At 43.5% G+C, this 24793-nt stretch overlaps 2 protein-coding genes across 3 annotated transcripts in view; one reads left to right on the plus strand and one right to left on the minus strand.

Moving 5' to 3' along the window:
- DDX54 (DEAD-box helicase 54) overlaps positions 1-9241 on the minus strand; it is a 40073-nt gene extending 30832 nt beyond the window's left edge. The window contains exons 1-5 of one of the 2 annotated variants that reach the window (XM_077461253.1): positions 9032-9241; positions 3490-3604; positions 1824-1894; positions 1526-1714; positions 1323-1372 (exon numbers count right to left, since the gene is read on the minus strand). In XM_077461253.1, the coding sequence (XP_077317379.1) occupies positions 1323-1372; positions 1526-1714; positions 1824-1894; positions 3490-3604; positions 9032-9151 (545 nt within the window). In that variant the 5' untranslated portion in view covers positions 9152-9241. The remainder of the gene's footprint in view (positions 1-1322; positions 1373-1525; positions 1715-1823; positions 1895-3489; positions 3605-9031) is intronic. The other variant, XM_077461254.1, reaches the window with a different exon arrangement.
- Positions 9242-9294: 53 nt separating this feature from the next.
- Positions 9295-24051, plus strand: RITA1 (RBPJ interacting and tubulin associated 1). Its single transcript, XM_077461255.1, has 3 exons — positions 9295-9517; positions 15033-15343; positions 18226-24051. The coding sequence occupies exons 2-3, from the start codon at positions 15051-15053 to the stop codon at positions 18650-18652; spliced, it is 720 nt and encodes a 239-aa protein (XP_077317381.1). The 5' UTR covers positions 9295-9517; positions 15033-15050; the 3' UTR covers positions 18653-24051.
- The last annotated feature ends 742 nt before the right edge of the window (positions 24052-24793 follow it).

The raw sequence follows: 24793 nt of genomic DNA on the forward strand, positions 1-24793 counted from the left end.
ATTTCAAGGGTTCCTCCATATTGAAAATGTTGAGAAAGGCTGTTCTACAGTGTTAATTCTAATAGTGGTAAAGTTTGTCATTGATCAATTAGGCAGTAGTAATGGTGGATGTGGGTATTTGATAAGCACAAAGGATAGGCATTTTTTAGTTGAAATGTATTTCGTATATGTACTGAATATGGCGGTGGGACTGCTCCTTGTTTTTTATTTTTATTGAGTAACTTATGACCTTTTCATACCCTTTGTGCTTGTGTGCATAGAGGAATCTGTAGTAGTGATTATTGGTGTATTTCTTTTACTTGATATTACCGATGTCTGGATATTTCCTTACTTATATGCAAGGTGGTTGCTACTCTAAGACTGTATTGTTGCAATGTACGACTGCTAACTCTATTTTGCAATGGACTTTGTTTTGGCTTTTTGTATTACAAAAAATTGCTCAATAAAAAGTAACTTGCTAAAAGAAAAAAGTAAGAAGAAAAGAGGGTCTGCAATATTTACCTTAGCTCCAACAGTGTGGATGCCTGCGCGGTCCCCAATGCCTTCACTCTAGCTTCTTCTGAGTGTTGGTGTTCAGCCATTTTGATTGGCTGCGCATGCGCAGCTCAGTGTACATTTAAAGGAGGCTTGCAGGCAGGTTTATTTTATTTCAGAAGGAACACTGCATGTCTCTTCTGCAAGAAACAGCCTGCCTGTGTGTACTTTTAGACTTTTGTTGCACTTTAACCTTTAAAAGTTGTTTTCACTTAAATTTATTTCTATCACAAGGGGGCTGATAAGCCTCCCAATATGATAGCACAGTATAGGATACGACATCTCTTTAGGGAGACACCAGGAGTCTTTCAGACTCCTAATGTCATCTCTGCACTCCTCTGAAAATAACCAAGAACAGATCATGCTTGGATTAGCTTCACCCCTGGGCTAGGCAGCACAGGTTTGAATTAAACCAGAATTTCTGTAAAGGACACATTTCTGTGAACCTTGTCCTTTCCAGGTTCACTGTACAGAGACCCAACAAATGTTTGCTAACTGTCCCGTTTCCCCTGACAGCCCAGGAGGGGGGCATTAGAGCAGGTAGGATACCAGAGAGGGACTTTGGCCCAGCACCTACAAGAGATTATAAAGCAGCCTGAATTCACTTGTATAATAAAGCCAACAGTTGGCTGAAAATACGTAAACAAACTCAAAGTGGCCAACACAGTCTTGAGTCTGTTTACACTGCGCTGTTGCCAGCGATGCAAGACATTCATCACTGGCAGTAAAAGGTTAAAAAATGTCCCTTCTGCCATTTATTCAGTAAGATATAATGTTGCAAAACTTACTTGTCCCCGCCCAAAATAAGAGCAGTCTTCAAACCAGTAAATTTTCCAAGCTGTAACAGAAAACCATTAATAATGTTACTATTATAAAAAGGAAAAAGAAAATATGTCCACAACAACGAAGAGGTAACAGTCAGAACAAGCAAGTAAAAACCATTTAAAAAAAAAATAAAAAAAAAAAAGAAGCAGTGTGATCAGTCTTGTACCTCTTTGGTGAACTTCAGAGTCTGCAGGGCAAGTTCTCTGGTAGGTGATAAAATAAGTCCACGGACTCCAGTTTGTGCACTGTGAGCCTTCAGCTTCTCAAACATCGGGATGAGGAAACAAGCAGTTTTACCACTGCCAGTTCGTGCCATAGCTACCACATCCTTGCCATCCAGAATGACAGGTACAACCTAGTATGAAGATGAGATAGAGACATTACATCTCTGCAGCGATACAAGTTCAATACAGAAACCAACATGCCATGATGTGTTCTAAGAAGCCAAGCTCTAATAACCTCACCTTTCTTTGAATTGGTGTTGGAACCTTGTAACCTTTCTTCATCACACCCTTAAAGACAGGATAACTAAGACCTGGTGAGCAAATGTAAAGGAAATGTCAAGAATTACAAATATTTTCTACAAAACTGAAAGCCACAGTAACGTCTTTCATTTATGTCAAGTTAAATGGGCAAACATTTTCTCTGTCATGTATTATTTACATATGTAAATGGGTATAATTAAAGGCTGGGCTTCTGCTAAGGGTCACAGGAGTTCAATTAGTTTTGCACTCCTGTGAACAGTTTTCAGCAGAGAGCTGACAACAAGATCAGCCCAGGCACTAACATCCCAACTCTGGAAATCTGGATCCGCCAGGTGCCTAGACTGATGTCAGGCTGAGCCTCACAGTGAGCCGATGAGACAGCTGCTCCCTGCCCTTCCACAGCTCAGCGCTCCACTGAGCATGGAGGAGCAGAGCAGGAGAGCTGCTGATCTCTCTGGGATCTGTGAGAACCGAGCCATCGGCAGTGTTCGATGGCTCGGTTCTCAGTGCAGAGATGCCGGGGGACAGATGCAGCATTATGGGAAAAAGGCAAACCCATACATCTCCTTTAAAATGGCATACGAGTCTGTCCACCTTATATGAAGGTGGTCATTGTCTCATGTATAACAAAAAAAAATATTTTTTTTTATCTAAAAACACATTGACTCCCCATTAAAGAGTTATAATCTAGGTCTTTTTTTTTTTTAAGTAAAAGCAGATAATGCAATGCTCAGAATCAGTGCAAGTCCTTTGCAGGCTTGTGATGGGCTTTATTTACCAAGTACCATGTAGATTAAAGCAGAGCTTCACCCAAAAAGGGGAACTTTGGTTTTAAACCCACAGACCCCCCGAAGATCATTGTTTTAGGGAGGGAGTTGGTACCTAGTTTTACCTGGGTGATCTGAGCAGAAGTTCTCCTCTTCCCCTCACCCACATCACAAGTTCCAGAAGACTGCGGGACCATTCACAAAGTGCAGGGCGACTCTGGCATACACAGTGGGATGCCGGCTGTGAAACCACAACCAGCAGAGCCAGCTGCCCACATTTAAGGTGCCAGCACAGGGAACCCGAAGACTAGTTATGAACAAGCACGGGTGAGGACAACACTGATTCCCTCGACAGGTAATCGTTCTGTTTTTAAAAGTCAGCAGTTACAGGATTTGTAGCTGTTGACTTTTTTTTTTTTTTTTTTTTTACAGAGTGGAGAACCTCTTTAAAGAGGAGGTCTGCTCACCCCTACAAAAATTAAAGGCCAGCAGCTACACAGCTGCAGCTGCTGACTTTTAATAATAGGACAATTACCTGTCCTGGCGTCCAGTGATGTCGGCACCGCAGCTGATGTTTCCATGAGCTGTCGAGTGCTGCTGCTGCCATTGCAGGTAAAGGAACCAGCGTGTAGCATTACGGCTTCACGCTGGGTCCCTACTGTGCATGCACAAGGAAACCACAGCGCTCTCCTACTGGCCCGGTGGCGGGGGAAGGAAGAGGGAGCCAAGCTGTGACGTAATTTGCTGCAGCCGTGACTACCAAAAGGTAAGACCGGTTCAACTTAGTTATGTCCTAAGAGTTTTTTTTTTGTTGTTTTTTTTTTTTTTTAAAACAACAGACAAAAAAAATCAAAACAAAAAAAAATAAAAAAACATACCCATCGACTGAAACCCTCCTGACTTCTTTTTCTTTTTGTTCTGTGCTCGGACCAGTTGTCTAGTGTCCAATTCTGTATCCGAACCACCATCTGCGGTGGGGAACGATGGGAGGTGCTTTATGGAGGGGGGAAAAAAATAAAAATACAGTGAAAAGATTTAATTAAAAAATTTTTTTTTATGAATCTCTTAAATGTAAATAAGATAAACATTAAGGCCCCTTTCACATAATGTCCGTCAGTTTTTCATCCCTATGGACTGGTGGGTTTAAAAAGGACTTGTGTCTGTTTACACCTGCCTACCTTCAATCTGCTAAAAACAAACAGAAGAGGACCCATTCTCCTCCATGTGGGCAGATTGGAATGGAGATAGTTGGGTGTAAATGGACAGTGGAGTTTGTTTACAGCCAACCGCCCAAAGAGCAGGACAGGCTCTGCCCTGATTAGCATGGGATCTGTGAGAGGATCCCGTGCTGATCGGAACGGGGGGGGGGTCTCCCTGTGAAAAAGGGGCCTAATAGAACATATCTACAGACTAAAGACAACAGCTTAAAAAGATTTTAACACCACCTGTTAGTGCTCCAGAGCTGAGGCTAAATTCACACTTGGGCTGTCTGAAAAGTGATTCGCTGTGGATTGCATTTCACAGGACAGCTAAGCAGCTACTTTGAAGCGTTCAGGAGGCGCTCCTGCAGCCTCCTGTATGCCTATTTTTTTTTTTTTGTTTGCTGAAAAGCAATTCTTAAAGGAACGCCACAAAAACAGACCAAGGGTTTGGCTCACAGGTGCTGTGCGACCCTGTTGACTTGAATGGGCACCTTTGACAGATGGTGCAGCTGGTCAACTCAACAAGCTATGTTACATTTCCTGCTGCCATGATGCCAAGCCCCACAGCATGTGTACAGCACACTCTGGCTGTATGATAAGATTAAAGGTGGGTCTTAATTGAGAACAATCTGTTCTTACCGTCCATATGAAAGAGGCCTTAAAGTTCTAGTAAAGGCTCTTTTTTTTTTTTAACTAATTATTTTAACTAATTGACATGTTATACTTACCTGCTCTGTGCAGTGGTTTTGCATAGAGCAGTCCCGATCCTCCTCTTCTCAGGTCCCCCGCTGGAACTCCTGGACCCTCCCCCTTGCCAAATGGCCCCATGGCAAGTCACTTGCAATGGGTGCACTCAGAGTGCAGCTTGGCCTCACCCTCAATGGATATGATTGACAACAGCAGGATCCAATGGCTACCATTACTGTGTCTAACCCAATGAGAAGGCAGAGACCTGGGAGAGCCGCTGCCCTCATGCACATTGCTGTACTGAGATGGGGCTCAGGCAAGTATTAGCGGGGCAGCTACAAAGAAGGTTTTTACCTTCAGCCTTTACAACCACTTTAAAAGCAAACCAAAAGGTTTAAAATAAAAAGGCAGCTGACACAGCTTCCTAATACCTTTTCGCAACATTGTCTTGTGCACAACAGGACCACAAAAACCCAAGGCATATAAATGTGCTAATCTGTGCACTTCCCTGTATTGACAACATCACTCCATCCCACACAATCCTTAAAGCGGACCTTCAGTCATTTTTTTTTTCAACTTTCCATCTATTAAATCTTCTGCCCTTGTTGTGGTTTTAACTTTGGATAGTAAAACATTTTCTTCTGCCAGTAAATACCTTATACAGCCCACTTCCTGTTTACTGTCTGGTCATTAGCCAAGGCTTATGGCAGGGGTGGCCAACCTTTTGAAGAGTGAGGGCCACTTAAGCGACTTGGTAACCGGTCACGGGCCACAATGAGTGGAGTAGGTGAATGGCATGCCCGTGTCCACCCTGCATTTGCACAGACGCAGCCCACAATATTTTTTGGCAGATCGTAGTGGAGGTAGAACACAAGTCGGTTTATGTCTGCCACTACTTAGAGGTGAATGGCGGGTCCAATTGGTCAGACTGACCGTGTGAAAGGGGTCCAAGGCTGCTTTCGCACTGATGTGCTGCAGTTTACCCGCACCATGTGTGCAACGCAGTGTTCCTTTGGCTTTCCTAGAGTTTGCCATAGACTTCTATTATATTCTGCAGGTTTGGTGCACTTTCAGAAAGCTCACCAAATTTGCAGGTAATAATAGAAGTCTATGGCTCAGTGCAGGTAACCTGCAGGTAAACTACTCTGCACCTGCGGATCAGTTTGAAAGCAGCCCAGTACTCACTGCAGAAAAGATATGCCCATATATAAACTGTGATTTTAGTAATAAACTGACCTTTAATAACAGTATTCTTTCTATTCTATCCCAGATCAGGAGGTCGCGGGCCACATCAGAGGGCTTCGCAGGCCACATGTGGCCCCCGGGCCACTGGTTGGGCACCCCTGGCTTATGGCATCATACAAAGCTCTCTCGTGAGTTTGCCAGGAAGGGAGGGGGATGAGTCTCCTAGATTGTAAGCTCTAACGAGCAGGGCCCTCTGTCTTGAATTGTATTGTATTCTATGCATTAAGGTGAAAAAACCTCTCACAGTACCGGCACCCGGAGCCCCCCGTTTTACTTTCCTGATCCCTCGAAAGTCCCACGCTCGCCCCCGACGTCCTCTTCGCTACTCAACCAGGCCGCTGATTGGCTGGATTGAAAGCAGTGCAGCCATTGACTCGCACTGCTGTCAATCACATCCAATGACGCGGCGCGATGGGGGCGGGGCCGAGTGATACAGCGAGCGGCTATAGCCGCCGGCTGTATCATGGGAGCGCGCCTGCAAGTGCTTCTCACCATGCGAGGGAGCTCACATGAACGTGAGAAGTACTTGCGGGAGGAAGCAGAGACAGCCGCCGAGGGACCCCAGAAGAGCAGGTTCGGGGCCACTCTAAAAACGAGCTGCACAGTGGAGGTAAATATAACATGTTTGTTATATAAAAATTTTTTTTAATAATATATATATATATATATATATATATATATATATATATATATATAAACAACTTTACAACCCCTTTAACACCTACATTTCAGTCCTATGGCCAATATATGAAGATTACAACTCTAGGTATGATTCTTATTACAGAGTGACATTGGTCCACCTTGGATGCATACCTCATACCTGACTGATCCCTGTCGAAGCTGCAAATCACTGTAGTAGCTGCCACTACTATGGTGATAGCAGAAATCTTCCGAGTCCAGTGCTGAGGGGCTGCCTTACTCACTCGGCACTGCTGCCATTAAGAGAACACCTTGTATTATTGAATGCATGGAAGATGTTCTCTGAATGGATGAGGTGGATATCATGATGCCAACTTCATCTCATCCAATCGGAGAAAGCCTTGTTTTAGAGCGTTCAATGGCACTGTAATGGATTAGCGCATATTACATGTGTAACTGTGATCTGGCCAAAGAGCTGTCACCAGAACAGAAGGAATTTTTTTTTTGTTGTTGCCGCTTCTGGTAACCTAGGGATGAGCTAAGAAGTGTTCAGACATGGATCCAAGCCCACCTAAGCTTTCCTGCCAGGAAGCTGTCAAAGCAGACAACAAATCATAGGCAGTTCAAGCATGCCAACTAGGGTTGCACCTATACTAGTATCAGTGCCAATACCGAGTATCAGTACTTGTGCAAATGCACCAATACCTGAAACCGATACTGTTAGGCTCGGCTCTTTGAGCTGTCAGTGGATCTCCCCAGTGTTAAAGAAGTTCGGTAATTGGAGCTGTCAAAAAAAAAAAAAGCAGCCGGCAATGTTTATTACCAACATTGCTCAGCCCTGAAAAATAAAAAGAAACATTGTTTCTTTTTGTATAATTCTGTTTCTTCATCTGCAGATCAAAGGGATTAACAAATGTTTCTGTTTAACCCCTTAATTCACTCTAATCAGTCTTAACTCCCTATTCTCCATTTAATTATTTTGCTGCTTTTTTTTTTTTATTTTTTTTATTTTGTTCACATCTATTCTATAAACAATTAAAACCGTGTGTGTGTGTGTGTGTGTGTGTGTGTGTGTGTGTGTGTGTGTGTGTGTGTGTGTGTGTGTGTGTGTATATATATATATATATATATATATATATTTTCACCAACATATTTACACATTTCACATTGAAAAAGTGATAAATTAAAAAAAAAAGAAAAAATTTGGATTTGTAAATAACTTTTCAATGCTTTGTACCGTTGTTGACAGCTGACGTTATAACAAAACAGTTGCGGTAGGTATCAGTAATTGGTATTGAGTACAAAAAAAAAAAAAAAAAGTGTATCAGTACTTGTACTCATTGTAAGAAATGGTATCGGTACATCCCTAATGCCGACCAGCTGTTTGAATAGGCACAGCTGAAAGGAGAGGCATACTTCTGCAGCCTATGATTGGTTGTCCGCTTTGACAGCTTCCTGGCAGGATAAATCAGGTGGGTATGGACTGGTGTTTGAACATTCCTAATGACGCACTGATACCATTTTTTTTTGACGAGTACGAATACTTTTTTTTTTTTTTAGTACTCACCGATACCAACCGCAACTGTTTTGTTTACACTTCAGCTGTCAGCAAAGCATTGAAAAGTAATTTACAAATTAAACAAATTGATTTTGTTTTTTTAATTTTGCGCTTTAATGTGAAATGTGTAAATACATGTTAATATATTTGTGTGAAAATATTCACTAACCGAAAAAAGTTTTTATTGTTTATAAATTAGACGTGGAAAAAAAAAAAAAAAAAAAAAGCAGGAATAATTGAATGGAGAATAGGGGGCTAATTAGAGTAAATTAAGGGTTAATAAGGGGTTAAACAGAGGAACATTTGTTCATCCCCACTGACGACTCAAAGAACCGAGCCTGAAAGTATCGGTTTCAGCCATCGAGCATTTGCCCGAGTACCGATACCTGTGCAAATACTCGGTATCAGTGCAACCCTACTGGTGACAACTCAGTAAGCACAAAGTTTCCCCTCTTTTCTGCAGGAAGTGAAGTGAACTCTCTTCTACAAAACTCAAACAGTAAGGCCTCTTGCACACTGGAGCTTGAAAAAGCTCAGTACAGCTTTTTTTTTTTTTTTTTTTTTTTTTTTGCGGGCTAAAATAAAGCCCATTAATTGTGATGTGCCTATGTACACAGATGCGTAAACAAGTGTTGTGCAATCTTTAGAAAAAAAATAAAAATCACCTTTTTTGGTCAGTAGTTTACACCTCATGTGCGCAAATGTCCATTTACATATTGTGAAGAACAAGAACGTGAGAATACATTTTCGCACACGAAAATGCACACGTGCGCACAAAATTGCGCAAGCATATATGCACAAAAATGCATGTAAATAGCCGCAAAGACATACAAAAAAAAAACGGTCTGAAACAGTAGATGCTCAAACAGGAGTATCAAGTGTAAGAGGCCTAAAACAAACTTTTAGGCCTTTAAACTCTTTTTTACAAGATCCAAAAAGAACGACCAAACAAAATAGCTACATATATGAAAAAGCACAGATTTCCTATATTTCCTGTCTGGGTTGATGACGGTTCCCTGAGTGCACAGAGATCAGATCCAGGTGAACACGTCTATGGGGTGATCGTTCCTACTCATTTCAGGCTCTCACCACTTCATCCTGTTCGGGGACCCCAGCTGTGACATCAAACTCCCCGGTGTCGCTGTCCTCTCCTCCTCGGTCTTTAGCCGGTTTCCGTGCCCGGTGCCCCTTCCTCTTCTTCTGTGCCATGCCTACAGTTCTGATCAGCCCTGGCAGGTCCCACACGATCCCCGACTTCTACAGATCACACACGTGTTTCCCCTGCACCCGGAAGTGATGATGTGACTGACTTCCCGGACTGTACCATTGGACTTACAACACGGAGGGTGGTTGTTTCTTCCGCTCTCTCTAGCTATGGTGTTTGGCTTTCATCTTCCTAATGTCAGGCCGAAGCTGAGCGAGGATAATGAGAGCCGGGTCCCGGGGGGGCACGGAGGAGCTGAGTGTGTATTAGGATAGGAGAGGCTGTGAGTCGGACCCTCCCGGGGTGATTGGGCGCTGCCGGGCGGGAGGTGTTTGTGTCATCACCATGGGAGCCCGGAGCTGAGCTGGAAGGTAATATTAGTGGGTACTAGGTGTTGGGACAGATGATTGTTTGGTTATCCGGGAATCCCCCGGGTCCTACCCTCAATTCCTCTCCTGTGCTGACTTCCCACTACCAACACTGCGCCTCCATTCAGGAAAGATACAGAAGAGCTCCACCATAGCAGGCCTTTGCTCACTGTCTGAGACTTGGCAACTTAGCAGTGAGCCTGTGTGTGGTCAATGCAGGGAAAGAAACACATTAACTTTAGTGCCCCTCCTCAGCTGTAAACCCTTCACTGCCCTGCCTGGCCATGAAGCTGCTGGGAGAGAAGAGGGACATCTCTGTGTGAGCTCTAGTCAGAGCTTAAACACAGTTTAGGATTCTACCTACCTCAATCGCAGCTCAGGACGCTACCTACCCCAATCGCAGCTCGGGACGCTACCTACCACAATCGCGGCTCGGGACGCTACCTACCCCAATCGCGGCTCGGGACGCTACCTACCCCAATCGCGGCTCGGGACGCTACCTACCCCAATCGCGGCTCGGGACGCTACCTACCCCAATCGCGGCTCGGGACGCTACCTACCCCAATCGCGGCTCGGGACGCTACCTACCCCAATCGCGGCTCGGGACGCTACCTACCCCAGTCGCGGCTCGGGACTCTACCTACCCCAGTCGCGGCTCGGGACTCTACCTACCCCAGTCGCGGCTCGGGACTCTACCTACCCCAGTCGCGGCTCGGGACTCTACCTACCCCAGTCGCGGCTCGGGACTCTACCTACCCCAGTCGCGGCTCGGGACTCTACCTACCCCAGTCGCGGCTCGGGACTCTACCTACCCCAGTCGCGGCTCGGGACTCTACCTACCCCAGTCGCGGCTCGGGACTCTACCTACCCCAGTCGCGGCTCGGGACTCTACCTACCCCAGTCGCGGCTCGGGACTCTACCTACCCCAGTCGCGGCTCGGGACTCTACCTACCCCAGTCGCGGCTCGGGACTCTACCTACCCCAGTCGCGGCTCGGGACTCTACCTACCCCAGTCGCGGCTCGGGACTCTACCTACCCCAGTCGCGGCTCGGGACTCTACCTACCCCAGTCGCGGCTCGGGACTCTACCTACCCCAGTCGCGGCTCGGGACTCTACCTACCCCAGTCGCGGCTCGGGACTCTACCTACCCCAGTCGCGGCTCGGGACTCTACCTACCCCAGTCGCGGCTCGGGACTCTACCTACCCCAGTCGCGGCTCGGGACTCTACCAGCCCCAATGGCGGCTCGGGACGCTACCTGCCCCAATGGCGGCTCGGGACGCTACCTGCCCCAATGGCGGCTCGGGACGCTACCTGCCCCAATGGCGGCTCGGGACGCTACCTGCCCCAATGGCGGCTCGGGACGCTACCTGCCCCAATGGCGGCTCGGGACGCTACCTGCCCCAATGGCGGCTCGGGACGCTACCTGCCCCAATGGCGGCTCGGGACGCTACCTACCCTTGTTTAATCTAAAAAAACCTAGCTAATTCTGCCTGGTTATGCCCTCTCTTCTGTAAACTGACCACGGTTCATCATAGCTGCTGAGCCCTGACACCATGGTCAGTTTACGTGCCTCCATCAGCCGCAGCTATGCTCTGTTGTCGTGATACAAAAATGGTGTTGCGCTCCACACAAGAACTAAATTAAATTCAATAGTGGTGAATAAATAATAGCATACAAGATCTAAAACACACCCATGCGATTATTACAGATCGATTGATTATATCAATACCCTATATACATAAAATCATTATAAAGTGACCAGTATAAATATTCAAGTAGTACACATATTCCTAGTAAAGTGCAAGTGAAACAATAGGTAGCAAAGTCACAAATAGTACTGATAACAATACAGAAAGTGTACGATCCAAAATGTGTCTCAATCCGTAAAGTGCATCCAAGTGAAACAAATATTAAAAAATATATACATAAGAAAATATAATATAAGAGTAAAAATCAGTAAATAAATAGACAAAAAAGTAAAAATAGATATAAAAACACAATCCAAAAAAAATTCTTAAGGTGTCTCTATTTATAGAAAAAATGGCAATCCGTATCAGGTCATGCAAATAAGTGAGTCCACGCTGTGCTGTGTAATAGACTAGTTCTGTGAACAAACACGGGATAATTCCACCGGTGATCTCCCAAATCCTCAAGACAGGTGCTCACACACTGACTTAATGAAGTCACGTGATCAATGACGATACGCGTAGGATTGGCTTAGGAGGATACCGGAAGCGACGTCCGGGGTACGAACGAGGAGTCCGTTCGTCTTTAGCTGTAATTTTCGCTATTAATTGTGCTACTAAATGTGAGTACCCAGGACTATGTCCCTTTTATAATAAAACCTGTCTGACATTACTTCACTATTGGAGCCCCTTCTCTTTTTTCCGAGTGTGATCTATGGTCCATGGCTGAGTACCTAGAGGGGATTGCCTGGGATATCTATACCAGCTGAGAACATACACTCTAACCATTGGAACGTATTGCTGTTTAACTGACAGCAGTGAGGTAAGGTACCCACTGCACTCAGTGTGTGAGCACCTGTCTTGAGGATTTGGGAGATCACCGGTGGAATTATCCCGTGTTTGTTCACAGAACTAGTCTATTACACAGCACAGCGTGGACTCACTTATTTGCATGACCTGATACGGATTGCCATTTTTTCTATAAATAGAGACACCTTAAGAATTTTTTTTGGATTGTGTTTTTATATCTATTTTTACTTTTTTGTCTATTTATTTACTGATTTTTACTCTTATATTTTCTTACGTATATATTTTTTAATATTTGTTTCACTTGGATGCACTTTACGGATTGAGACATATTTTGGATCGTACACTTTCTGTATTGTTATCAGTACTATTTGTGACTTTGCTACCTATTGTTTCACTTGCACTTTACTAGGAATATGTGTACTACTTGAATATTTATACTGGTCACTTTATAATGATTTTATGTATATAGGGTATTGATATAATCAATTGATCTGTAATAATCGCATGGGTGTGTTTTAGATCTTGTATGCGATTATTTATTCACCACTATTGAATTTAATTTAGTTCTTGTGTGGAGCGCAACACCATTTTTGTATCACTATCATAATCTGAGGGGAGGGTTTGCACCTCTGTCGGTGTTTTGCTGCAACCATATTAGCTCTTTTGTTTACCCATTGTAGCGCGAGGATAACCAATAATTACCATTTCCATTTATGCTCTGTTCTCGCCCATCCCCTCCGTGCCTGTCAGCTAGTCTGTGCCACTCTGCTTCGCTTCCTGCTGCTATAATATCTGTATTATAAACATCCCATCCCCTCTGTTGGCTAACAATATGTGTCCTAGTGTCTGTGCTGAAAAAAAAAGCAGATTTATACCTTATCTCAGAGCGTCTCTCTCTTGTGACTACTCGGCTCTCTCCTCCTCTCTTCCCCGGCTGACATCAGCAGGAGTTCTCAGCCCCTCCAACTATAGCTGTCAGCCAGGGAGAGGAGAGAGCCAAGGAGACACGTGAGCGCCGGGAGTTACTCTGATATAAGGTATAAAACGTCTTTTTTTTAATTTATTTTTATTCAGCACAGACACTAAGACACATAATGTTAACTAACAGAGGGGATGGGATGTTAATGATACAGTGGCTTCATAACCACTTTTTAAGTAGGCCTCATGTACTTACAGGCACCCTGTATCTGCAATGGAAGTTTATACACTTTGTGGACATACAGGCTTACAAGGCTCTGCTATTTGATGCAGTTAAGCATGTTTAGCAATTGGTGAAGATCAACTTTTTTAGTAAATTGGCCTTATTGCATGAGGTCCGTCAGTTAACAGGACAGGAAATATCAAACCCCACACAGTTAAATTGAAGTATCAGACTCAAATATAGGGAAAACAAGAGGACAACAATAAGGCTGGCCATAGACTGAGAAAAGTTTTTTTCCTGCAACCATGGGAAGCTGTCCCTGCTGGGAGAACATAGTGATTGTTGCTAGCTATAACAGCCGCTAGCGATAATCACATGTAAAATCCAAAAGGCTGGTTGTATCCAAGTTGACCGATTGATATGAGTATATTCTTTTTTTTTTTTTTTTTTTTTTTTTTTAACGAACCAGAATGTTCCTTTATTGCAAACAATTAAGGCATAATACAACAGTTGTCCAACATGGACCAAATCACAAACATAGTATAGGTACATTTGTTAGGCAGATTAGGTAAATGCACAACATAAGACATTAGTCCTTATCCATATATATCAGGTTTCAAGCCGTAGTACAGATACAGGAGCGACTAACCCTTGTTTCCCCCCATGCGTCCATCATCCCCATCTCCAATAAAAGTGTAATGCGGGGGTCCAACCCCCCCCCCCTACATGAACCCCACCCTTTAGGCCATCCATGGCTGCCATACCTTGGAGAATTTTTGGGGGCAATTCCTATTTATATAAGTGAGTTTGTACAACGGGAGCACAGCATTAATCGACTTTTCCCACATTGAAACCTTAGGGGGAGAGGGGGCGTTCCAACGCAATAGAATTTCCCTCTTAGCATAGAAAAAGAGGTAAGTCAGCAGTAATTTGGTATGTCTAGGTCTTTGATCATCATCCTGAACCCCTAGTAAAGCCAGCTCCGGTGACAGGGGGAGCTCTAGCTGGAGACGGCCATTAAGAGTCCACTATCTCAGCCCAGTACTTAGCGATTTTAGGACAGCTCCAGAACATATGTATATACGTGCCCACAGAATGTTTGCATCTGGGGCAGTCCTGTGGTCGCTGGGGATAAACTTTATGGAGCCTCTGGGGAGTGTAGTAGACCCTTTGTAGGAATTTGACTTGAATCAACCTTTCCCTGGAGGATATCGGAGTAGCTGCGCTATCCACCAGGCAGTCCTCCCAGTCCGATTTATCCAGGTCAGGTACATCTGCCTTCCACAAGTCCCACAATCTGTCCACCTTAGCAGAATCGGTCCTGTCTATCTGGGGAAAGTCAGCTATGCTGGAGAGAACGGTTTCTTGTTCTCAGAGCTAGCCAGGTCACATGATATTGACATTACACATGCAGTGAAAATCTCCTCCTTCCTGAACTCTCAGCACTGAAAAAACTGTGCAGTTTATCATGTAACCATGGTATACAGATCATCCAAAATGGTATATAGTGGCAGTATTTTAATGTAAAAAGAAGATTTTTTAAGCTGTGGGCGGAGGCTGAGAAGCTTACATACAAGTGTTCAGGTGAAGGGATTGCAATGTTGTAACCTTGGATATTTAGTTTATTATATTCTATTGTAATCTATTATATTCTAATTGTTTACACTTGATAATGGCCTTGGGCATGGTACAATGTTTTTGATTTGATGTAGTTTATTCTATTATTTTGACTGATAATTTGTAGAAATATGTAGAAATATTTTATACTACATATTAATATAGTGTAGTAAAATTTTTCAGAATTGCACATTACTTTGAATCAGGCCTATTAGAGGTTCTGAATTGTGATACTCATTTTTACCTTCTATGTACCATTTTTAGGTCCTCTGGCTTGGTTTTATGATTACTGTAGATATGTCTCTGGACCTTTCCATCACGGGACATCGTACCTCATTTCCTCCAAGAAAGACTAGAAGTGCGTATAGATTTAAAGCCTCTAATTCCTTTGTGGATGAGACCCTCTTTGGCAGCTTTGGGGGCAAAGTAGATCCAGCCCTTCAGTGGACCACAGGTTCTCCAGGTCAGGTATCACTTTCATGGCGCCCAGAAGAGGAAAAGGAGTCTAAAGGTCATACCATCAGCAGGACTAGCTGCACCCCACAAGGAACACCCCGAAAGAAAATATATTACAGGTAGGCATTTCTTCTTCAATTCAATCATCTATAGAGCAAGAATCATTGTGATAACAAGAATTTATCCTTTTAGGATTTAGGAAAAAAAAGGCTACTGGTAGCTACTAAAAAAAGTTTGGATATCATCATTGCTCCTAGCACTGCCCTATTAGCTGGCCAATGTAGAAGGCAGAAAATACATATATGTCTACAATGGGGGAACCAATATGGTTTGGTATAACTCAGACTTTACTGGACACCATCTCCAGATCAATAACCCATTCCCTAGACAACAGCTGGGTACTGTACATCTCATTGTAACTGTTTCAAAACAACAGGACTTCAATTGCAGTAGTTCAAAGGAACTGATCAGGATAGAAATATGGAAGCTGCCATTGCTGAAACAGAGGCTCAGGGCTCTCATCTGCTGTTTGTGTAATGGGTGAAGTCGGGGAATTAGCAAATTTCAGGTTTTGGTTGATGTCTGACCTTCTGAAGCTCTGAGTACAGGCAAGACTGTTTAAAGCAGAACTTTACCCTTAACAACTTGATAAGAAATAATGATATATAGCAAGGAACATACATTCCACATGAATAATTATGCTACAAAAATTAGCCCTTGTACACACGGTCGGAGAATCCATCGGAATGTGTTCTATCGGACCGCGTTGTCAGATAATCCGACTGTGTGTGGTATGCATCGGACTGTTTCCGTCGGAATATCCGTCGGACAAAATTTTCCAACTTGCTGGAAATATTTTCCGACAAACTGGTCGGATAGGACATACTCCGATCATATGTAGAGAATTCCGATCGGACAAAGTGCCACGCGTGCTCAGATCAAATTCCTACATCAAAGCTATTGGCTACTAGCCTGAACGTAGTCCCATCGTAACGAAATTACGTCATCACGTTCTGAAAGATCAGATTTTTCGACAACTTTGTCCGACCGTGTGTATGCAACAGTTTCGGACAAGATCCGACGGACAAAATCAGACTAATTTGGTTGTCGGAATCTCCGACCATGTGTTCAAGGGTATAGTGTGTGCTGTAATTTGCCTCTAGCATTGCTCCTGTTTCTTCTTGGCAGAGGGTGCCATTTTGCTGAAGTCCAGGGCCCCTGAAAAGAAGTAAATCATAAAGAGGAACCAAACCCATTGATTTAACAGTTTCAAAAAAATTACATTCCTGGAATGTTGGGATTGCGAACTGTCACATTTGCTTGTGTCCTCAACCAAACTGTCAAATCATCAGATGACTAGTGTCGTAACTGATTACATGTGCAGCATCATGGCAGTTGCAGATCAAACGGAAGCAGCTTCCTTGGCTGTAAAGGATAGTGGGTTTAATTATACTTTAAGGCTGTCAGCAGCAGACCAGCCTCTACAAATTTAGCAGTACCTAAAAATAGAGAGTGTCAGAAACCATGAAATCAGGCTGAGACAGAAGTACAGTTAAATCACACTTGTTTAATAATAAAAGTAAAAAGAACAAACACAGTCAAAGTTCAATAACCGGAAGGATAGTCAGCCAAGCCAGAAGTCGGGGATCAATTTAGTGGAACAGCAGGATCTGGAGCCAAAAGGGATGTCAGCAAAGCAAGTCTTTAACAGGATCACAGGAGATAGTTTCTGTGATGTCACCAAGGCGAAGGCAGAGCTCCTCTGGACTGGATGGCTTAGGGTCCTTTCACATGATCCGCCCCGTGGATATCCGCTTGCTCAGCGGGGATCGCTCTGTCAATCTCCGCTGATCAGGAAGATGACAGGTCTATCTCTGCACGTTGCGCAGGGATGGACCTGCCAGAATACCGCTCTCCCCTATGGCACATTGGATGACGACGGACCGCAGAGTCCGTCGTCATCCGATCCGATGACGGATGAAAAAGTAGGTTTTTCCTCCGTCACACTTTTTCGGATCGGAGTGGGTCAGATGTCAGCGGACGTATCACAGCTGACATCCGACGCTCCATAGACTTCTATGGAGCATCCGTTCAGGTCCGCCTAAAAAACTGACAGGCGGACCGTAACGGATCGGTAGTGTGAAAGAGGCAGGACTGACAAACAGGATATCATCAACAGCTGAGTAACTGTGGAGAGATAGGAGCTGGCAATTAGCCGACAGCTGAGCGGCCAGCTCAGAGGAGGAAGGGCTGAGTCTAGCCCTGACAGAGAGCAACTGAGCATGTGCACAGCAGGGTGACATTTTATATTACTGGAATTGAAACTGTATAGACACTTACTGTATTTGTAATGTTTTACATAGCTATACCTGCAAAAGATGCTAGTCTGAAGTGATCTAGCAGGTTTTAATTTTCTGACTAAAATTCCAAGAGAGAATCCAAAGCCTGCTGCACCTTACCCTTTGCCTGTACCTATGGGGATCCACTCTGAAGCTGGAGTCTCATTGTGTGCACTTGTGCCAAACCCTCTCAATATGACCCACTAGGATTCTTTAAATGGTGGTCAGTTAAACTGAAAAGTGCCTTTTGCAGTGGAGAAGTTCACCTTCTCTAGAGAAAATAAGTAAAGTCAAAAAAGGGGAAGGGCAAATATTTCATAATTCAGCTTGCATAGGTATAAAAGGCCAGTTCACGTCAGATGCAGTTCCATGCAGTTCCGTTTTTTCTGCACCAATACAGTCAGTTCCAGTCAGTTTCTGCACCAGAAACTTACCAGAAACTGACTGCATGGTGTGAACTAGAGTCATTGGAATACATGGAAAACACTGTGCATGCGTTTTTAGTGCAGGAAAAAAGCACACGGAACTGAACGGAACTGTGTCTGGTGTGAACTGGCCCTAAAGGTTGAATGCTGAAACAACAGTTCTAGATGGGGCTGGCAATCAGTATGAGCACTAATGTACTGTATGTATGTTGTTTATTATATTTCCCTCTAATTCAGGGTAAAGAACCGCTCACCTTCATATTGTGACGAGTCACTGTTTGGATCAAAGGTGGAAGAATGTGGTTGGGAAGCACCATGGGTAAAGAAAGAAGATACCCTCAAGATTCGTCCTCTACTCTGGAGCCCACCTCCAGTAGTATGGCCACAGAACTCCAAGCCAAATACCAAACAAACTCCACTCAAAGCTGTACATCCTCATGACAATGAAAGCAGATCTTTAGAGACACAGAAGATGAAAGGAAACTTCTGGAAACCACCAGACAGTGACTCTGACTCTGGAGGATGCCCCTCTGTGGCTGGTCCCTCACCCAGTGCAAGGGGTCGCTGTAGCTCATCTGAAAAGAACACTGTTCGGTCTGCAAGCTGCTCAGGAAGACTAACTGCTAGGAGAGGTTCAATCACAGAACGACCACCGTGGAAATAATGTTAATCTTACATTTAATCGCCTGGTTTGAAATTATGTATATAGCAAGATGTATGTATGAACAGCTCCTACAGCTAGTTGATACAAAGTTAGAAGAAATGAACAGGTGAGGAATCATTAAAATTTGTTACAGTGTAAGCGTTGGCAGATATAATAGTCTACCATTATTTTTATTTAAAAAAATAAAGGATAAGTTTACTTTTTCCCCAAAAAATAATAAATGCACGTTTTTTGCAGTTAAAAAAATGTGCATTTATTATTTTTTGTAGTAGGAGCCTGTAAAGCATCGCAATAGCAATCAGTAGGTCACTGAGGCCGTGCGGGGCTCCCTGTGGGTGGAACCCATACGGCCGCACTGTTTTCAAACAGTGACAGCTAGTACGGGGAACGTTTCCCTGTACTGCTGCCCCTGGGGGGGGGGCAGCAGACGGCCGCTGCACTGGGAGCATGTTACATGTTCCACTCTAAAATCGGGTTAAACATGTAACATGTTCCCAAAGGTGAATGTATCCTTTAAATGTATTTTAAATAGTACCTCAACCTGGTATTGTACTAGCCTTCTGTAATCCAATGTATATAATCTTTCAGAATGGCAAAGGAAGGGAAAGCATTGTAAGCCAATCAGTATTTAGTGTATTGAATAAGGATCTGAGCAAAGAAAAAAAATGGAGTGTGCTGATTGGATGAGAGCAGTAAAGCTGCTGTTCTTTCAGTAGTTGGACGCAGTTTGATCAAACTGCATTGCTTTGAGTGGCGAAAAAGACAGTTTAGTCTTTCATATAGATAAACCGTTAAACAGGACTAGTTTTTTATTTTTCGGCAGTCAGGGAAAGTTCACACAAGTATTTCTGCTTTTTATGCCTACACTTACACTTTAAAGTGTGTATGCAGTTATATAGCAAATCGGGTGCTAGAAATAGGAATGGTAGAGAAAAATATTCCCCAATCCTCTCATCTATTTTTGCTGTCTTCTAATGAAGACCCACACATACACTTTAAAGAGAAGCTCCAGTCTCCTGTAAAAAAAATTCAAGTCAGCAGCTACAAAACTGTAGCTACTGACTTTTAAAAAGCAGCCACTTACAGTGCCTTGAAAAAGTATTCACACCCCTTGAAATTTTCCACATTTTGTCATGTTACAGCAAAAAATGTAAATTTATTTTATTGGGATTTTATACAATAGACCAACACAAAGTGGCATTTGTGAAGTGGAAGGAAAATGATGAATGGGTTTTCTATTTGTTTTACAAATAAATATCTGAAAGTGTGACGTACATTTATATTCAGCCCCCTTTACTCTGATACCCCTAACTAAGATCTAGTGGAATCAATTGCCTTCAGAAGTTACCTAACTAGTAAATAGAGCCCATCTGTGTGTAAGCTAATCTCCGTATAAATACAGCTGTTCTGTGAAGCCCTCAGAGGTTTGTTAGAGAACGATAGCACCATGAAGGCCAAGGAACACACCAAACAGGTCAAGGAAAAAGTTGTGGAAAAGTTTAAAGCAGGGTTAGGTTATAAAAAAAAAATATCCAAAGCTTTTGAACATCCCGCAGAGCACTGTTCAATCCATCATCCCAAAATGTAAAGAGTATAGGACAACTGCAAACCTACCAGACATGGCCGTCTACCTAAACTGACAGGCCAGGCTAGGAGAGAATTAATCAGAGAAGCGGCCAAGAGGCCCATGGTAACTCTGGTGGAGCTGCAAAGATCCACAGTTCAGGAGGGAAAAACTATTAGTCGTGCACCCCACAAATCTGGCCTTTATGGAAGAGTAGCAAGAAGAAAGCTATTGTTGAAAGAAAGCCATGAGAAGATCTGTTTCGAGTTTGTGAGAAGCCATGTGGGGGGCACAGCAAACGTCGTAGAAGGTGCTCTGGTCAGATGAGGCCAAAATTTAACTTTTTGGCCTAAAAGCAAAATGCTATGTGTGGCGGAAAATTAACACTGCACATCCCCCCATGAACACCTCATCCCCATCGTGAAACATGGTGGTGGCAGCATCATGTTGTGGGGATGCTTTTCTTCAGCAGGGACAGGGAACCTGGTCAGAGTTGATAGGAAGATGGATCATGCTAAATAGAAGGCAATATTAGAAGAAAACCTGTTAGTCTGCAATAGACTTGAGACTGGGGTGGAGGTTTACCTTCCAGCAGGATAATGACCCTAAACATACAGCCAGAGCTACAATGGAATGGTTTAGATCAAAGCATATTCATGTGTTAGAATGGCCCAGTCAAAGTCCAGACCTAAATCCAAATGAGAATCTGTGGCAAGACTTGAAAATTGCTGTTCACAGATGCTCTCCATCCAATCTGACAGAGCTGGAGCTATTTTACAAAGAAGAATGGGCATAAATGTCACTCTCTAGATGTGCAAAGCTGATAGAAACATACCCAAAAAGACTTGCAGCTGTAATAGCAGCAAAAGGTTGTTCTACAAAGAATTGACTCGGGGGGGGGGGCGCTGAATACAAATGCACGCCACGCTTTTTACATATTTATTTGTAAAAAAAATTGAAAACCATTTACCATTTTCCTTCCACTTCACAATTATGTGGCACTTTGTTTTGGTCTATCACAGAAAATCCCAATAAAATAAATTTACATTTTTGGTTGTAACATGACAAAATGTGGAAAGTTTCAAGGGGTATGAATACTTTTTCAAAGCACTGTATATGTTCCATGATCTAGCGGTGTTCTCACCTCAGCAGGTTTCACCTACTGTTTTTTTCCTCTGCACCGGCATCTTAACTATGATGACCCAGCTGTGATAGCTTGTGTCTGCACAACCGGGTGCCCACTATGCATGCGCTAGAAGCGCTGCACATTGTGAATGGTCCTGCAGTCTTCTGTGACCTGTCACGTGTTCCACAAGACTGCAAGGGGGAGGAAGGAGAATTTCTGCTTCCGATCGCCTAGGCAGTCGGGGCGCAAGTGGGAGCGGGTACCTTTCAAACATGCCAATTCTTCAATCAGAGCGGGGGACAGTCTTTAAAGCAGAACGTCCCCTTTTGGGTGGAGCTCTGCTTTAAGCTGTTTATTTCTACAAAAATGTTAAAATGGCTACTTCACCATTTAAATGTATCTATTGCCAAAAGTTTTTTTTTTTTAAGTTTTAGATATAGTAGGTAATACTTCAGATCTATATAGTTGTATATTTATTGCTCTGCTTATCTATCAAAAAGTGTTTTACAGGGCTAAACCCAGTGACGGCTGGTGCTCAAATTTTTTTTTTGGGGGGGGGCACAAAAGGAAAAATACTGAAACCACCCCCCCATAAATTGCAGCCTTACTGTGCCCGTCAAACGCAGCCACTGTGCCCGTCAAACGCAGCCACTGTGCCCGTCAAACGCAGCCACTGTGCCCGTCAAACATAGCCACTTGTGCCCATCATATGCAGCCACTGTGCCCACCGACTCCCCCCCACTCACTTGGGTTGCGGTTCTGGCAGCACCCCCAATTCCCCCCCCCCGGCTCTGACATTGTGCCACTTACCACGACCTCCGCTCCAGTGTGTGTCTCTGAGTCCTCCGCTCCTCTTCCTAAGCGCCAGGCATCCAATAGGGTGGCCTGGCGCTTTGGCCAATCAAGAAACAGGTCTGCGCCCTACCTCCTGATTGGTGGGGAGGAAGGTTAGTGTGAAAATAGTGAAAATTAATTAGTTATCGTCACACAATTGGGTGGGATCAGGGCGCACTCTTTGCACCCCGACCCCACCCTATTCTGAAGCCTGTTAGAGCCTCTGGCTCTAATCAGGTGCTTCAAAAAATAGCAGCCCTTTCCACCCCCACCATGGGAATCCATGCGTCAGGCGTCCTGAAAGGGGCCGGGTGTATTGACGGTGGGGCGGCGTCCGTGTGCCCACAGTGTACAGGCCGCCACTGGCTAAACCTTTTATCCAATTTTAAAATTTCTGCATTTGTAAATTGCAAAAGCCAGAATAAAGGAATAGTCCTGGTTAAAAAAAATACTTGTGGATTAAACCAATAATTTTTTTTGTACAATTCTCCTTTAAGGGGGGCATGTCAGGGGCGTGTGTCCTATGCCTACATACCTTTGCGTATAGGCGTCCCTCATTCCCATCTCAGAAAGTTGGGAAGTATGCTTCAGAATAAAGTAGGAATCTGCAACAAAGTTTGTTAAAATCACTCCAATGTACATAGGGGAATGTTTGTTTGTTTTTCTCATCAAAAGTAGAGTTACTCTTTAAATAATTGGCTTTGATCTTTTTTTTTCTAGCTTATGTAGAATAGAGGTTTGAGGGTCCAGACCCTCAAACCTCTATTCTATCCAGTTCGGATGATGGTACACAACGTGTTATGTATTCTGAGGCCACTATTATTTTGTCAATTCTAGCTGATGTAAACAAGAGCAAATATATTTGAGTTGTGACTGCTTTCATTTTAACACGTAGAAACCTGTTTATACACCCAGTATTGTTTTTATCACTTTCTAGCATTATGACTCTTGCCTTATTTTGGGAAATTGGTGCAGAGGTGTACTTTGCACTTAATTGTACTACTTGGCCTAAAAAGGTTCTGTCAAAATATAAACAAAACAATCAGGTTTCCACATATTAGCAGTTTTATTCCTCCGTATGTTTTTTTACTTAAAATAAACCTGTCTGCCATTATAAACTTGTACAAATCTTACCTAAGAGCAGACAACACAATATACCTACTATTATCTTTGCTAACTAGAAAACCTTTCCCCGTGTGCCTCTCTGAAACTCATTTCAATAGATTATTAGATGTCTGAATTCTGTGACCCCCCCCCAACTGCGATCTCCCCCTAGTACTCTCAATAGGACAAGAAAATAGTAGTTGGTTGGATTCTTTTCTGAAGTCAGGCTCCTAGTAATATACTGAACCTAGTTCTAAGAGGCCCATAGAGGAGTGCTTTATGATGCAAAATGTAACTGCAGCATTTAGGATGTATATACATATGGGAGAAATTATTAATGACCACCACCCACTCAAGGCCAAGCTAAGAATTTCATTTCATTTTTCAACTGAATGTTAATAGTTCATGTAAATGGGAAACAATAATATATACAGTAATTGTTGCAAGTATTATGTATGCACATAAAAAAAATTTTTTTTTCACATTTTGGTTTGTAATTGTGCCTTTTCATTGATAGTAAAAGGGAGTGCCTTGCTAGCTAGTTCCCTTTTGTTGGGATGTGTGCCTCTGTATAAATTCTATAGACTCCTTATATATTATGTGTTTTAAACTATTTATTCTGATACTATTTTTGTCAGTGATTGTTCGTTTTTCTTCTAAATTCAAATGATGTTTGTATTCACTAAAAAAGTGTTCTCTCTATTTCAACACCACCTCTTTTATGCATGTACTGTCATTACCTTTGTAATAAATAATCTGTGATTGTCAGAATCATGAGCTGTCAGTTAGTCATTTAACTTTGCTTCAGACTGGAGTTCATAGTCTGGAGTCTATAGTTCATAGCACAATAAAGCAGTATTGAAGGAACCAGCAAGAATATAAATATCGGAGCTGTCATTGCCAGCTTGCTTTTGGAGGTGCCTGAACTGAGATTGTATGTTGGGAAATTCATCTCCTGGGTCTTGAACTCGGGTTTCCCACAGCCTGGAGCATGGATTACCTGTTCTACCACTGCAACATTTACTTTAATTTTTGGGCTGAATAAGGAGGAGCTCAGGTGTGTTTAGATCCTAATCTGAACTTGCCTGAGCTATCCTGCCAGGAAGCCATCAGCTGCAGAGCGGAGAATGCCTTGGCCGTTTATGATTGGTGATGCGCAGTGACAGCTTCCCGGCAGGATAGCTTAGGCCTCTTTCACACGGATCTGTGATGATCCACCCCGTCGAATTGCTCCGTCGATCCCTGCTGAGCAGGAAGATAACAAGTCCGTCTGTGCAGGGACAGACCTGTCAGAGCGCCGCTCTCCCCTATGGGAGATTGGATGACGATGGACCGCAGAGTCCATCGTCGCCCAATCCGCCAACGGATGGAAAAGTAGTTTTTTCCTCCGTCACACTTTTTCGGATCGGAGCGGGTTGGATGGAGGTTGTCAACGGACATGTCACCGGTGACATCCGATGCTCCATAGAGGTCTATGGAGCATCCGTTCAGGTCCGCCTAAAAATCTGACAGG

This window comes from Lithobates pipiens, unplaced genomic scaffold (assembly GCF_037356315.1).
Source record: "Lithobates pipiens isolate NorthernLeopardFrog02 unplaced genomic scaffold, aLitPip1_a1.2 Scaffold_3, whole genome shotgun sequence".
Lineage (NCBI taxonomy): Eukaryota > Metazoa > Chordata > Amphibia > Anura > Ranidae > Lithobates > Lithobates pipiens.